Below are 16,858 nucleotides of genomic sequence, written 5' to 3'. Positions count from 1 at the left end.
TATGGCTTATGGCTATCCAATCCATAAAGATCCACCCATACTTCTCCCCTTATGCGTTTCTTTTTCCTTCACAATTCATAGATTTTATTTTATTTTTCATCTTTTATCTCTCTCAACCATACACCTCCCAACTAGGAATGATATATTCAAATTGTCTCTTGCAACAACCTAACGAGTCTCATTAATTAGTCATATATACCCTATACATCCAATCCTGCTTAAACATGATCCAGGGACCATTCTGGATGACCGCCCCATCGAGATTTTTCCCCCCCAATCCATCAGATTCACTGAGGCAAAGTCTTTATTACTGTTATTCTGCTGTTTAATACTCATGCAATATTGTATTGTACCTTGCTTTGTATATATGTTCATTTCCAAGACCCAAAACGGTCTTGATACACTATAAAGCTGAATATACCTTTTACAATAAGATGTACTACCAAATGATTACAATTGCCTGCATGGTTTATAAGCTGTCAGCGCTGCAGATCGGCCCCCTCCCCTTCATCCCTGACAATCGCACCCAGCACGGGTAGCCCCTACGCATCATCGTAGGGGCTGTTCGGGACCCATCCAATCACCCACGGGGAAAGGAGGGCCCCTCCTCCCGTGCTGGCGGCCAATGAGCGTCTCTACTCCAGCGCCTGCGCGCGCATCCACTTGGCGCAGGCGCATTACAAAGTGCCACGTCACGCTCGAACGAACCCTCCGACGTGCAGCAGTCTACTGCGCATGCGCGGAGGACTTTAAAAGGCCGGGGATCAACGTCAAGTCCTCACTTCTCTCCAACCGAGGGAAGAGGACGGACGGACCTGCGTTAGCCGGAAGGATCACCTCACCTTTCTCTTCAAAATGTAAGCTCCTTGGACCGCTTCACTGTCCAATAACTATGGGCACCAAAAGTCACTTTGTATTGTACAAGCACTAGGAGGCTATACACCTCCATTGGGAAAAGTCACTCTTTATGTTTACACCATATGCAATTTGAGGTAACATAGACTAATTCTCTAACATAGATCAAACAACCTGAAAACAAGAGAGGGAAATTTATTCCCCGTGGAGGAAGTACTTTAACTCCTTCAGTAAATGTAAGTGGTTTTACCCATTCCACAAACATAAAGATACTATGTGTTTTACACCTATTAATACCATCTCACCCATCCCAGGCAATATGCATAGCCTGATCCCGCTGCGTTTGCAACAGGATGAAGGGAGCCATGCGCAGTAACCGTCAGCTATATCCATGTAGGTAAAATTTGCTCTCAATAATTTTTTGAAATTACACTTGACATGAATAAAGATCTAAACTATTTATATTATATATTATCTTCATAGACTGAAGTACAGAGTGACTCAACGCTTTGAGAAAGGCTCCAAGTGAGCCGAAACGCGTCAGCAATAGGATTCTCCTAAGGGACCAATGTCCCACTCAATATCTGTGGAAATCCTATCCAAAAAGTCACTTTTTTCACCACTGTCACTGATTCATCTCTGAATCAACCTCTTTATTACTTCCTTCACACCGGGGTCTCTACCCCCAAGCACCTTGTTCACCTATATATGTTGTCTCTTCTACAATATATGGATTTACATTGTTGTAAATAAATTTTGTTTTATTTGAAATGGAACATTATCTATCATATATTCATATACTTGTTTCTATATCTATGCACTTGCCCTTAAAGTCCCAATCCCCCTTGGCCTGAGGCACCAAAAAACCCCCTAATAGCACATACAGGGACGGAGGCAACATCTACTTACCTATTATTTTTTAAGCAGCCTAAGGAAAAATACCCCCCTCATCGATTTTACTATTGTTACTGCTTTACCACAAAACCAAGGCATACATGGAGTACGAGGATTTTTTTTAGCCTGGCATACAGTTTTGTTTTGTTTTTCTAGTGTCCAGATATCCTGTAGGCAAAATTAAAACGCAAAATTTTAAGACTTCTTGTGTCCCTCAATGGACTCCAAAGAACAGATTTTATGGTGAGAGCAAACATCCTATTTCCTTTTGCGTCACTAAGCTATAATGATAATTATTTGTCATAACCACTAATCGTATAATAATAATATTGGTATCTGAAAATAACAGTTACATGGCTGAAAGTGCAGGCGCCAGTTGGGCATGTTACACCAATGCTCCTTGGATGTTTTTGTCATCTAATTTGAAAGATCATCTAGGGCAGACACAGAGCATATATTGGGGTTGATTTACTAAGACTGGAGAGTGCAGAATCTGGTCCAGCTCTGCAAAGAAGCCAATCCGCTTCCTCTTTTTATTGTCAGAGCTTGACAATTGAACAAGCTGAATTTAGAGGCTGATTGGCTACCATGCACAGCTGCACCATATTTTTTACTCTCCAGTTTTAGTAAATCAATGCCATTGTATCTTCAATAGCCTTGGCTCCTGATCCTTAGCGTTTTGCAGCATGTTGCAGTCCAGTCTCATAACATAATCCTTTTCGTAGCCTTCAGAACCAGGACTGTGTTTTGTTAGCTACACAGGCCGAATGTCGAGAGACATCGACCAGTTAAAAAAAAAATGGCTGACATTCAGCCCATGAGTATGTTGTACAAGCATGCTGAAAAACCAGCAGCCGACCAGCTCCCGATCAGCACTCAGCCAATGGCAGAAAGCGCTGGTCGGAGTGTTTTGTCGGGGGGGGGGGGGCATCCCCCTGTCAGAACACAACAGCTCAGCAGGGAAGATCGCTGTACTAACTTTGGATGGTTAGCACAGCGTCTCCGACCGGAGCTAACAGTTTTTTTTTTTTTTTTCGTTCAATGCGCTGGGTTGAACGAAAAAAAAAAAAAAAATTTAGTTTGTACCAGGCTTTACATTCCTTTGTTGAATCATGTTCATTCTGTGTTTTCTTCAGACAATTAGTTGCAGACAGTGGTGTAGCTGTTATTGACTGCTCCTGGGCTAAACTGGATGACACACCATTCTCTAAGATGAAAGGAAGCCATCCCCGGTTGTTGCCGTACCTGGTTGCTGCAAACCCAGTAAACTATGGGAGGCCCTGCAAACTGTCATGCGTGGAAGCCTATGCTGCGACATTCTGTATTGTTGGTAAGTGCGTTTAAAGCCTAAAAAAATTTAAACTGGTGTCTAGCTTTTTAAAATATATTGTCAATGAAAGCAAATGCTGATGTCATCTAGAAAATCACCTATAATTAAGCCGGACTAGCACTTTTTAATGAAAAAGTTATCCCAATATTAATGAATCACCTTTTGAAGAATTGGCTTTTTGTTTCGCTGCAAAATGGTAATACTGTCGCTGGTTTAAAGGATACGTTCACCTTTTGGAACATGTTAAATATTCTATTCATTTTTAGGGTACAACATGTAACGTGATCAAGCATCTGCAGCCTCTCCCCCCAGTTTCCTGTGAATGAATGCCTTCAAGTACCATCAGCCATTGTGTCTGACAGCTTGTAATTCTCAATGAACTACGAGGGCACTGGTGAGCACTCTGGTAGTCCATTGATCTTCAGGATAACTGCCTGAACAAAGTATGAGCAGATAGCTATGCTGAGAGTCTGCAGGAGCCTGAGATTGCACTCGTGATTTGCTGATCACAAGTGCAATGCTCTGCAGGCTCTGTAGAATAAAGTGCACAATTTTTTGCCTGCAAAAAAATGTGCATTTAAAATGGAAGTCTTTTTTTTTTTTTTTTTTTACTTGTACCTACAGGTAAGCCTATAATGAAGCTTATCTGTGGGTACATTGAATATCTCCTAAACTCGCGGTGTTTAAGAGATATTCCTAATGGATGCAGCTGGTGACATCACCGGCGCATGTGCTCTGAAGGTCCGGCATACCATGCCAGACCTTAAGAGCTCCATGCCGCAGCTGACGGCCACTCATACAGCTGGAGCCCATGAACCCAGAAGGAAGACCGGGTGATGATGGAAGCCCTGTCAGTGGTGACAGCACGCCGCTGGAGTCTAAGGTAAGTATTTCATAATGTTCTAGTATGCGATGCATATCCTGCTAGTATTGAAGGGGGGGGGGGGTCAAGAAAACATGCTCAACCCACACAGTCACACTCTATATCATGGGTGTCCAACCTTTTGGCTTCTCTGGGCCACATTGAGTGTAGAAAATTTTTCTCGGGCCGCATATAAAGTAATAAAATGCTGCTGCGTCCTTCCCGCGCCGCTACGTCCCCCCCCCGCAATAATTTAACACAACTAGAGGATGATCAAATGAAATGAAATCAGTATACAGAGGTTTACTTCTTCTGAGAGATAATAAAGGAACACTCTAACCACCATGATCACTTCAGTGATTTGAGGTGGTCATGGTGGTAGGAGTCAGAAACACTACACATGCTCCCCTCCCCTCTGAGGCAGCCTCTGCCTACCGTTAGTTGGAAGCTGCTGTGGCCATGCCCCCGACCCAACTTCCTTCCTCCCCAGGAAAATAAAAAATTGTCAGGGGGCAGTGGGCCGCATTGCCTGCGGTTCCGGGCCGCAGGTTGGACATGCCTGCTCTATATGGTCTGTAAATGAAATGGTACTGTGAATGAGGGATTGGAATATTTCAGTGGCTACATTATTCTTACATTGGCTTCTGCACACAGTGACCACAGACATTGTTTCCTTGCTGTCATGCATGGGCTGTCAAAGGGGAAAACTGCAAGAGCCTTGAAATTTACGGCTAATTAATTCATTTTAGAACATACAGTATTTGGGCATAAGAAATGGAAATATCTGTGTTGGTCTTCCAGGGAATCAGCTTTAAATATACCATTCAACAAAAAGTGAGTTTGGAATTCTGCATGGTTGATGCGAGTTTGAATCAAATCCACAGCAAGATAGACATTGCCTATATAGATGTGCTTATAGACAATAGTAGATAATGCAGGGAAAAGTTATCATTGGAAATATAGAAGAACAAATGGTTGATTCAGCCCACATCGAAATATCATTTATGGTGTAGCTGACTTTATAACTTTTCAGCAGGATTTAATATTGTGGCATATGAATACCCTAGTTTGTCCACCAGATAATTATGTATTTTATGCTGAAAATTCCTAATGATATGAAATAAATATCATGACTGGGTCAGTTTTGAAAAACTTTGATGTTAACATTCAGACGTATTGGACAAGGCATAGAGCTGAGTGCCGAACCTCATAGCCACAGCTCCAAGATGAAGAAAGATGAAATCTTGTTAGTTGCTAAGAAAAGTGCATCATTGTTCACTGAGCTGCCTAATCTAATAACATAAATTGTTTTTATATGAAATTTAGGATTTTTCAATAACATTTTAGAAGTTTTGCCCTAGGTTGATCTTTTCATCATTGTATTATGACATATAACATATGCTGTGTGATCATTTCATATTATTAAAGAGCCAATCCACTCAAAATCAATATTTCAGTTGGGCAGATGGTGGGGGGCTGAAATCAGATCTTTATTTTATACATCTCTTGCAGTGACATTTATGCTTCCGACTTCCGATCTTGCTGCAGTGATGAATGCCAGGATGAGAAATGATCAGCAGCTGTCTTCTCTTACCTGAGTGTAAAAACGTACGCATACATTGACATATTTTTCTCTCTTTAGGATTTCCAGATTTGGCCACGATTCTATTGAGGAAATTTAAATGGGGGAAAGTGTTCCTTGAGCTGAATAAAGATCTGCTGGAGAAGTACAGTAAATGCCAGAATTTGGAGGAAATGAAGAAGGTGGAAGCAGAGTACCTGGCTGGGGCTCAGGACAAAGATGAAGAAGAAATAGGTTTTTCAGCTTAGTGCCTTACCAAAGAATTTTGTGATATAAAACCTGATCCTTGCAAAATAATTATTTTACATACCACAGTGTGCTGCCTTTCATTTTCAATGGCACCTCCGCACACTAGGGAATGGATTACTGTAAAAAAAAAAAAAATAGTGCATATCAGTTTTTATGAATGCTTGGTGTGTTGTTTGCTCATTCATTTAAATAGGCTGCGCTAACACAATGCACATTTTATTGCCATGCACCAGGATTCTAAGGCATAAATGGACCCTTAAACTATGCCAAGTGTCAGGTTTACTTTACAGCTTACAGTTTACTTTACAGCATGCATTAAAAAAAGTTAAAGTGGAACTTTGGTCAGAAAATGAAGTCCTGCTAGATCACTTCAGGCTGGCCCTTTTTGCAGGTATAGCTATGAAAAACATTATTAATAAGTGCCTGGGCTGTTCAAAATCCAGTAATCACCAGTCTCACCCTGCTCTGCACATGCTCAATTGCTCTCCATTTTTAGGCACTGACAAATTGTGTAGAAGCCAATCTGCTGACAGCTTTAAAGCGGAATTAAACCCTCCTATCCTTTACAGCCAAGGAAGCTGCTTCTGTTTGATCTGCAACTGCCATGGTGCTCCACATGTGATCAGTTATGACACCAGCCATTTGATGGTTTGTTGAGGACACAAGTAAATGTGGCAGTTAGCAATCCCGGCGTTTAAAGCCCCTAAAAAGGGGAAGCTCCGCTTGTTCACACCCCCCCCCTCCACTGCCACAATCGACACCTTTGGGGGGGGGGGGGTGGGAGGAGCAGATACCTGTGAAAACCAGATACCCACTCCCACATTCGGGTAAGATCGCCACAATCGTTGCGTGGCAGTCTACAAAATTTCTGTCCCCTCCTCTCCCCCCCCCCCCCTGCCTTCTGGGAGACACACAGGTCCCAGGAGACAGGGGGACCATTCAGAATGTTTAGGGGCGGAGCAGCGGGAGGGGGTGGGATGCCCCGCTGCTTGTGATAATAACCGAGCAGCTAATTAGCAGCATCGGTGGTTATCACATGAAAGCAGACAGTTCCCACTAAAAAAACGGTACCGGGATGATGCCTCTAACTGCAGGCATCACCCCGGTACAACCACTTCCCCAAAATGAGGTACAGGTATTTAAATGTGAAATATACAGTATCTCACAAAAGTGAGTACACCCCTCACATTTTTGTAAATATTTTATTATATCTTTTCATGTGACAACACTGAAGAAATGTTACTGTACTTTACTACAATGTAAAGTAGTGAAACTGTAAATTTGCTGTCCGCTCAAAATAACTCAACACAAAGCCATTGATGTCTAAACCGCTGGTAACAGAAGTGAGTACACCCCTAAGTGAAAATGTCCAAATTGGGCCAAAAGTGTCAATATTTTGTGTGATCACCATTATTTTCAAGCACTGCCCTAACCCTCTTGGGCATGGAGTTCACCAGAGCTTCACAGGTTGTCACTGGGGTCCTCTTCCACTCCTCCATGATGACATCACGGAGCTGGTGGCTGTTAGAGACCTTCCGCTCCTCCACCTTCCATATGAGGATGCCCCACAGATGCTCAATAGAGTTTAGGTCACGGGACTGCTTGGCCAATCCATCACCTTTACCCTCAGCTTCTTTAGCTAGGCAGTGGTCGTCTTGGAGGTGTATTTTGGGTCGTTATCATGTTGGAATACTGCCCTGCAGCCCAGTCTCCGAAGGGAGGGGAATCAATAAGTCACAGTACATGTTGGCATTCATGGTTCCCTCAATGAACTGTAGCTCCCCAGTGCTGACAACACTCACGCAGCCCCAGACCATGACACTTCCACCACCATGCTTGACTGTAGGCAAGACACACTTGTCTTTGTACTCCTCACCTGGTTTCCACCACACACGCTTAACACCATCTGAACCAAATAAATTTATCTTGGTCTCAACAGACCACAGGACATGGTTCCGGTAATCCATGTCTTTAGTCTGCTTGTCTTCAGCAAACTGTTTGTGGGCTTTCTTGTGCATCATCTTTAGAAGAGGCTTCCTTCTAGGAGGGCAGACATGCAGACCAATTTGATGCAGCATTCGACGTATGGTGTGAGCACTGACAGGCTGACCCCCCACCCCTTCAACCTCTGCAGCAATGCTAGCAGCGCTCATATGTCTATTTTCCAGAGACAACCTCTGGATATGACTCTGAGTACGTGCACTCAACTACTTTGGTCAATCATGACGAGGCCTGTTCTGAGTGGAACCTCTCCTGTTAAACCGCTGTATGGTCTTGGCCACCATGCTGCAGCTCTGTTTCAGGGTCTTGGCAATCTACTTATAGCCTAGGCAATCTTTATGTAGAGCAACAATTCTTTTTTTCAGATCCTCAGAGAGTTCTTTGCCATGAGGTGCCATGTTGAACTTCCAGTGACCAGTATGAGAGAGTGAGAGCGATAACACCTAATTTACCACACCTGCTCCCCATTCACACCTGAGATCTTGTAACACTAACGAGTCACATGACACTGGGAGGGAAAATGGCTAGTTGGGCCCAATTTGGACATTTCCACTTAGGGATGTACTCACTTTTGTTGCCAGCAGTTTAGACATTAATGGCTGTGTGTTGAGTTTTTTGAGGGGACAGCAAATTTACACTGTTATACAAGCTGTACATTCACTACTTTACATTGTAGCAAAGTGTCATTTCTTCAGTGTTTGTCACATGGAAAGATATAATAAAATATTTACAAAAATGTGTGGGGTGTACTCACTTTTGTGAGATACTGTATGTGCCTTGCTAAAGAACATTATTTTGTTGTTATGGGAATTGTTCGGCTTTAAAATCTTCCGCATGCCTCTCTGATCTACAAACACAGCTCATCAGATACACCAGAGCTCTGTTATGTGGGGACTGCACAGCCCCAACCCAGTTTTGATGTGATGGTCCAAACTTGCACAGGAATTTTCAGCAGATCGGGGGGCTTGGAAGACATATGTGTAAACTCCTTGTAGAACCTGGGTTAGTGAACCTGTTGTATTGCCTAGTCTGAGCAAAGTACTGGTTCGTTTTAAGGCAAGTTCGTTTTCCAAAAATTATGCAAAATAGGTAATCTTGTACATCCTGCTTTCAAGTTAATTGTTTTGTTTTCTTATTTTGGCAAATGCTCTTGTGTTCAATTGAAATATTGATATTTACCTTTAGCCATCGGAGAGCTATAGACATATAGTATGCATGCTTCAAGATTTATTGGTGCCAAGATCTCCGAACTAGAGGAGGGAGAGTAGGGGAAGTCAGACATTCCAGGGACTATTTAAGGTGCTTCTAAGGCCATTTAAAAAAATGTATAAATATGTTTTACTTACCTGCTCTGTGCAATGGTTTTGCAGGGAGCAGCCCCCACCCTCCTCTTCTGGGTTCCCTTGCTGGTGCTCTCCGCTCCTCCTCTTCTGTGTCTGCCTCCATAGCAAGCCACTTGCTATGGGGGCAGATTTACAGGCTTGCTCCTGAGCCAGCTAGACATGCCCTCTGCTCATAGGATTTGACTGACAACAGCGGGAGCCAATGGCTCCCAGGAACACAAATGTCAAAACGTTTTTGCTTTTTACCTTAATGCAGGGAATGCATTAAGGTAAAACATTTTTTTGGCTTTAGAACTACTTTAATGTCGGGCATTAGATTAGGGTTGGATTGGGGGTTAGGAAATTTCATATGGGGATTTTCATATAGGGTTGCACGAATGTTTCTTACATTTGCACAACAAAGTTTCCCCCTTAGAGCCCATTCAGACTGGCGCGATCCGACTTCCAGGGGCGACCTGTGAAGTGCACCGCGACTTCGGCACGACTTGCACAAACTTCATATAATTGAAGTCAATGCAAGTCGCCTCCAGGTCACCCCAAAGTAGCACAGGACCCTTTTTCTAAGTCAGAGTGACTTGTGTCGTTCCTATTAGAACGGGTCCTGTGCTAATCAATGGCGAGCGACCAGTCACCTGACAAGTCGCGCTAGTGTGAATGGACCCTAAATGTTTCAGAGTTTAGATGAACTTTAATTTTTAGTTAAAGTGTTAGGTTACAGGGGTACTAACCTCCAATGTTTTACTTTCCAGCTCAGAATGTGTTCATATTGGGCAATGGGTTGGTAGCTTTTTATCAGTTGTACCTGTTAGATTTCTGACTATCCTTGGGGCATGCTTGTTCATGCCAGTCACTCAGACCATTTTAAAGCCAAACACAGACAGTCCTCTAGTATTTCCAGAAGCAGCTCATGTAATACTGTCACGGCAGGGTCCTTTAACTACATTCTACCTTGTTTGAATTTTTTTTATCTTATTTTAGCATGTAAGGCAGTTGCATTTAGGTGTTTAGTATTGTAGTATACTTACCATAAAACCTGTAAGGGAAGGAATAGAAGATCGCAGGAAGGGGGAGGTTTCGTAGCCTCACTGATCAGTGAAACTATCTGAAGATTGCATACATGTTTACTTCTACAGCATCGTACAGTGGTTGTAGGTTGTTGTAGATCAGCTCTGTCCATTTCTAGATGAGGCCACTGTGCTGAAAGTGAAGTTTGTAGTCTATAATTTAGTAATGAAAAAAAAAAAAATAATTTGGGTAAAATAAACTGCAGAATCCCTACCTTCAAAAAATTGTACACAAAATAAATTAAAAAGAGTTGGGTACACCAGAGCTCTAAACATGGTGGTTGATTTACTAAAGCTGAAAAGTGCAAAATCTGGTGCAGCTGTGCTTAGTAGCCAATCATATTCTAACTTCAGCTTGTTTAATTAAGCTTTGACAAAGAAACCTGAAAGCTGATTGACTTCTATGCAGAGCTGCACCAGATTTCCCACTCTTCAGTTTTAGTAAATACAACCCCATTGACTCTCCTGAACTTCAGGTCCATCACCATAGTCCCTTCCCTCTTGTGTTCTCATAGGAGCAAATGCAGAATTCTTTGGGAGACTCTTGCTTACAAAAGTAAAAATAAACAGTAATGGGTAGTGTGTGGGTTATTAGTATACATGCCTGTCAGTCCATTACCTTATTCTAATTATTGAGTAAAGCATGGAAGAGCACAATGATGTTTTAGGAGTAGTAGCTCATAGAAGCCTTTTTTTTTTTTTTTTTAACCTTCACCATGCAGCAATCTAGAGCCATTTTTGCTGATGCCATAACCCATGCTAAATCTGATTCTCATAGGTCAGTGATGGCAAACCTTGGCACCCCAGATGTTTTGGAACTACATTTCCCATAATGCTCATGCACTCTGCAGTGTTGTTGAGCATCATGGGAAATGTAGTTCCAAAACATCTGGGATTAATGATTTTTTGTATTACCTGTACCTGGCTGTAATCAATAAACTTTATAAATACACAAAACATCTGGGGTGCCAAGGTTGGCCATCACTGTCATAGGTTATAATAACCTGAACAGCTCCCCAGAGATTTCCACTGTGTAGCCTGTACAGAATTGCACAACCTCTTTACAGTCTCCCCAGTCATGCTCTGCATTTTCTACATGTCCACAGGCTCCAAATATTACTCAAGTTTGCATATTACTTTCATATAAGACTGTATTTGGCGTTTCTTGTAGGCAACCGCAATAAACCTGCACTGTTAGGATGTTTCATGCAGTTATTTTAAGCTGGGTCTGTTCTGTCTTTCAGATCCATTTGATGTTGAATCTGGACGAGAATTTTCCAACCTCAACAGAGTGATCTGCTCTGGACGGTAATGAAAGTCTCTATCTTCTGTTGATTTCCCTGCTGCAGTTCATATTTCTGATCTCACCCACAAGGCCATAACTGCATTACAGATTGAAACACAAATATTGAAAGATCACTTTTTTGTGTAGAATGTGGGTTGCTGAAGATAAACAACTGCTCCTTTAAAGAGGGCAACTTTCTTATCTTCACTGTGCAGTAGGAATCTCACCCTTCGGAAAGTGCTGAGGAGCAATAACATAAAAAACATACCTTTTAATGCACAGTGTTTCAATGCACCCTAGTTTGATTAGTTGTTTAGAAACTTACTGTTGGGCTTTAAAGCTCCAGGAATTTAACAACTTATTACAGTAGATGCATACTGTGAGTTTGGTCCAAAAAGTGAATGCAACCTCCTGCAGCAATCTCTATTATTTACAGTACATCTGAGAGGTTTATTGTGCTCTAAGAAGATGGCTCCTGGGGCACTGATGCTGGACACTCTGGTCTTAGCTCCTTCAAGTGTAAAGTTGGTGCAGCTGCTATACCTGATCTTCCCCTCCTCCTTCCTAATCACAGAAGCCTTTGTATTATGTGAACTGTTTCACAAAATACAAAGGCTCCTGTCAATAGGCAGCATAGGGGAGGGGCAGGCATAGCTGCTCTGTGTGTTTCTATACTCTCACAGCCTCGAGTGTATCCCCCAGGACAACAAAAAGCCTGACAGATAAAAAATAATTGAGATACAGTAAGTCCAGGAGCTGGCATGAACCTCGTTGGGGTCAAAGCAGGAATTCACCTGAAAAAGGAAGTTCTGCTTTATCTCCCCCTTCCCCCCCACTTTTGGATCCGGGTGGACATTAACCCCCTGTCCCTCACTGCCCCCAACCTCCTGGTACATGTCACAGGTCTCATGAGGCTACGGGTCCATTCACAAAATGCAGCGTGACTCGCACATACATAGTGCTTAGCCGATTGTGAAGCTGCAGGGAGTCACAGACAGCTTCTCACAGTAAACATGGCAGTGCCATGTTGTAGTTGTATTTGTAGCTGCTGACTTTTAGTTTTTTTAAACAGACTAAAGATCCTTTTTAACTCATAGAATGCCTGCACTTTTTTACAAAGTTGCTGAACTCCTGGAGTTCAGCTTTAATACAAGGTGCCTCCATGATGCTTAGATTGTAAAGCATTCTAGGCTAACTCCTAGTACACGCGATGAGAATATCAAACAAATGATCGTCCATTTTTAATTTTTTTTATGCATGGTAGTCTCATATCGAAAACAAAGAGGTTTCTAAAGTTACAAAAATGCTCCTAAGACAGAATACAACTTCAGAAGTGATGTATTGTTCTGCAATGTATTCTTTCATTTCCAAGCATGCATGGTCTTGGCCACTCATTTTTTTTAAAAGAAGTACTACACTAATTACACGAAAATCAAGAAAAATTTTCGTGCTTCTTCCCTTCCTTTTTTTTTTTTGTATGAACTGTCATGATCAGCTCTCAAAAGCTGTGTACAAATGAATAGATTATCAGACGATCGCTCTTAATGTGTTTTTATTCGTACAATATTCTCGTCATGTGTACTAGGCATGAGGAACCTCCTGCTATCTGTATGTTTGTTGGCAGTCTGTAAATAAACGACTAAAGCCAGCTGTAGACAGTTTGAATCTAGGCCAGTTTAGCAGGGACTGGCCGAGATTCGGACCATGTATGGGTAGGCTGAATGTACCCCCTCCCCCACCGGAAGAACGCAATGACTCCACAGGAGGGATTCCCCCATGAACACTGACTGTGTGGTGGATGGGGGGAATCTAGTGATTTTTTTTCTTTCCCATGGTTGCAGTAAAAAAAATCACTCCATCTATGGCTTAAGGCAGTGGATATTATCTGACCGAAATGGGGCATGTCCTCTGTAACTCAGTTCTGCAATCTGATCTCTCAGATGTAAATCAGTTAGCTTATAGAAAGCTTTCTGGCTACAAATGTAAATCTGAAATATTCATATCCAGTTATTAAATATTTAATTGAATAAAAATAAACACCAAAAAAATTCAGTCCTAGAAATAATAGTTAAAGAAAGCACAATTGCTATTTGCAGTCATTTTCGATTTAGAATAAAAATGCAGAGCTCTAGTCCATTCTAATAAAAGTCCATATATCCTATAGGACACCCAGAGTGTTTAACAGGAATACAACTGTTGGTGAAAATGATATTCGTCCACCGACACCACAGCACAGCGGGGCTCTTACCCTCAGGCAGGGACCACCAAATTATAGGTGGTCTGACAGTGCTCCAGCTCCAATCAGACTCCCTTCTGTTCACCAAAGATTGCACCAAGCTAAAATCCCCTCTGAGAGCATCTCTCCACAGGTTAGATGTGCCAAAAATGAGAACAGAAAACTACATAGTGTAGTAGGTAAGAACACTCAAATGTTTAACAAAACAAATCCAAAATACTCACACATTGACAGTAAAAACCGAGCATGTCATATGCAAAATCCTTGGTAGTTTCTAACCAACAAGATGGCCACGATCCGCACGTATAGCTATGTGACGTTTTGTGTCCAGGCTCCAGTAATTTTAGATTAGTAAATCCATTGTAAATTTTTATGGGAAAATGAAAAGTCCTAGTTTCCTATGGAAATTGTGTAAATTGTGTCTACCTATGATGGCTGCACATACTTCATTTTTTTATCTACTTATAATTACCTTTTCTCTTCTGTTCATTGACAGATACAGCTCCATATTCTGTACCATAGGGTTATGCTGCCCTCTGCAGGAGTAGGACTAGGCAGACAACACAAAAGCTTGGCTACGGCCCACAGCTGGCATAATACCCCTCTCTGCTTAGAGATACTCAGTTTTTGTTTGCCTAGTTCAGGAGTAGGACCTAGTTTCTCTGCCAGGCCCTAGGTCCTGGCATTTTTGTCTATTTTTTTCTGTCTGTTTTTTGATTTCTTCCTATTTTTTTCCTGTGGAGATCTTCTAGCAACTGCCGGGCTGAGCGACGCGCTGCACAATTGAAGTTCAAGTGGTCCTCTCAGCCTGGCCAGCGAGCGCGCGCAGGCCGTAGCTCCACGCTCGGTCGGCCACGACATAGCCCCACTGGATGGGGGCTGGGCCGCGAGTTAAACGTTTTGCAAGGTCGCATACGGAGGTTCCTGTCTTTGTAGTGTTACCCGCACGCTTCGCTGGATCGGTAAGTAAGGGCCCCTTCCTCTCCTTAAGGGCCCCCTCCTCTCCTTCCCTGGATGCGGTGTGGGGTGCGGGTAATCCCTGGGGTGGTGGATTCCTCTGGGGTTCTCCCCCCCCCCCCCTTCTCACTCCCTGGGTGGCATTGAGCTGGCTTGTTTGTTTGTGCTCATGGAGCCAGGAACCATGTGATTTATGCCTTTTCTCCACTCCAGCTCCTTCTGCGACTTCTACGCAGGATCGAGGCCGAAGGGATTCAGGTCATTCTAGTGGCTCCAGACTGGCCTCTCTGGTCTTGGTACGCTGACCTGGTGTGACTGGTCGCCGATGTCCCCTGGAGGCTTCCTCTCAGGGATGATCTGTTCTCTCAAGGGCCATCCTGTTTTACGGTCGCAGGCTTTGACGGCCTGGCTGTTGAGAGCCATGTGCTGAAGGACAGGAATTGTCTGGCTCGGTGATTCCAACCATGTTGAAGGCAAGGAAACCTACATCTCAAAAGCTTTATCATTGGACGTGGAAGGCGTATATATCCTGGTGTGAGGTTCGAGGAGTCCATCCTCGTTCCTTTTGGGTGGCTCAGACTCTGGCCTTTCTTCAACAGGGTGTTGATCAGAAACTGGCTTTGAGCACCCTGAAAGGCCAAGTGTCTTTTCCTATTCCTATTCATTGATGTGTACATACCTTCAAGGGGTTCATCTTTTTACTCTGCCTGTATGTTCTCCTCTGCCACCGTGGGATTTGAACCTGGCTCTGTCGGTTCTTCAAAAACCTCCCTTTGAAAACATACAGGAGATCCTGTTACTTACGCTGCCACAAAAGGTGATTTTTTTTGGTGGCTATCACCTCTGCTCGCAGGGTGCCAGAGCTGGTGGCTTTGTCTTGTCGTTCTCCCTATCTGGTGGTTCCTGCAACCGTGGCCTTTGTTCCTCCTGAAGTTTGTCTCTGGTTTCTATTTGAATGAGGACATTGTGCTGCCGTCCTGGTGTCCCATCCCAGGGAATTTGCCTTGCATACTCTGTATGTTGTTTGAGCTATTCCTGTCTATTTGGCAGCCACTGAGTCCTTTTGGAGGTCAGACTCGCTTTTTGTGATTACGAACGGGCCATGGAACAGGCTTCCTCTGGTACCATTTCCAAATGAAATGACCAAGGCTTATTCGCTTAAGAGCTATGTTCCCCCCTTCACTGTGAGGGCACATTGTACTTGGGCACTTAGTGCTTCTTGGGCCTTCTGTCATCAGGCATCAATGGCGCAGGTGTGCACGGCCGCAACTTGGTCCTCGGTGCTTACTTTTTCAAAGTTTTACAAAGTGGTTGTTTTGGCATCTGTGGATGCCTCCTTTGGCCGCAAGGTTTTGCAGGCTGTGATTTAGAGGGTTTGTTTTTCTCTCTTGAGGGTGTATTTCAGGATGGGCTCCTGTTCTAGTTGAGCTACCATTACCGGGATTGTCTTGTGTTTAGCCTTGGGTTTTTTATTCACACCCCTCATGTTTGGCACTGCTTTGGGACGTTCTAATGGTGCAGAATATGGAGCTGTGTCTGTCAATGAACAGAAGAGAAAATAGGATTTTTGTACTGACTGTAAAATCCTTTTCTCTGAGTTTATTGACAGACACAACATTTTAGTACACAATTTTGACCAAATCATGCTAGGTTTTTTTTTTCTTTTTTTATTATAGACTGTGAAACCTGGAAAATATTTTACTTTTTTTTTCTGTTAATTTTTGTTTTTATTACTGTAATTGTATCTGGAAATTACTTTATTAAGTGAATAAACACTCCCACACCCTCAGGCTAAAGTGGCACCTGCAGGTTAAAGGATTTCATTTTTAAGAAGAGCTTTTAGCCTGCATGTGACCAATATGTCATAGCTTACAGTGGGGATCGAAAGTTTGGGCACCCCAGGTAAAAATTTGTATTAATGTGCATAAAGTAGCCAAGGAAAGATGGAAAAATCTCCAAAAGGCATCAAATTCAGATTAGATATTCTTATGACGTGTCAACAAAAGTTAGATTTTATTTCCATCATTTACACTTTCAAAATAACAGAAAACGAAAAAATGGCGTCTGCAAAAGTTTTGGCACCCTGTAGAGTTAATATCTTGTACTGCCCCTTTTGGCAAGTTTTACAGCTTGTAAACGCTTTTTGTAGCCAGCCAAGAGTCTTTCAATTCTTGTTTGAGGTATCTTTGCCCATTCTTCC

At 42.8% G+C, this 16,858-nt stretch overlaps 1 protein-coding gene across 1 annotated transcript in view; it reads left to right on the top strand.

Moving 5' to 3' along the window:
- The window catches only part of TSR3 (TSR3 ribosome maturation factor), a 46,459-nt gene that overhangs the window by 24,935 nt on the left and 4,666 nt on the right, over nt 1-16,858 (top strand). The window contains exons 4-6 of the mRNA XM_082260276.1: nt 2,886-3,079; nt 5,584-5,757; nt 11,425-11,488. Of these exons, the coding sequence (XP_082116402.1) occupies nt 2,886-3,079; nt 5,584-5,757; nt 11,425-11,488 (432 nt within the window). The remainder of the gene's footprint in view (nt 1-2,885; nt 3,080-5,583; nt 5,758-11,424; nt 11,489-16,858) is intronic.

Source organism: Pelophylax lessonae (genome assembly GCF_965119305.1).
Source record: "Pelophylax lessonae genome assembly, chromosome: 6".
NCBI lineage: Eukaryota > Metazoa > Chordata > Amphibia > Anura > Ranidae > Pelophylax > Pelophylax lessonae.
The sequence above is the reverse complement of the archived record's forward strand: the minus strand, read 5'-3'. Positions and strand labels throughout refer to the sequence as shown.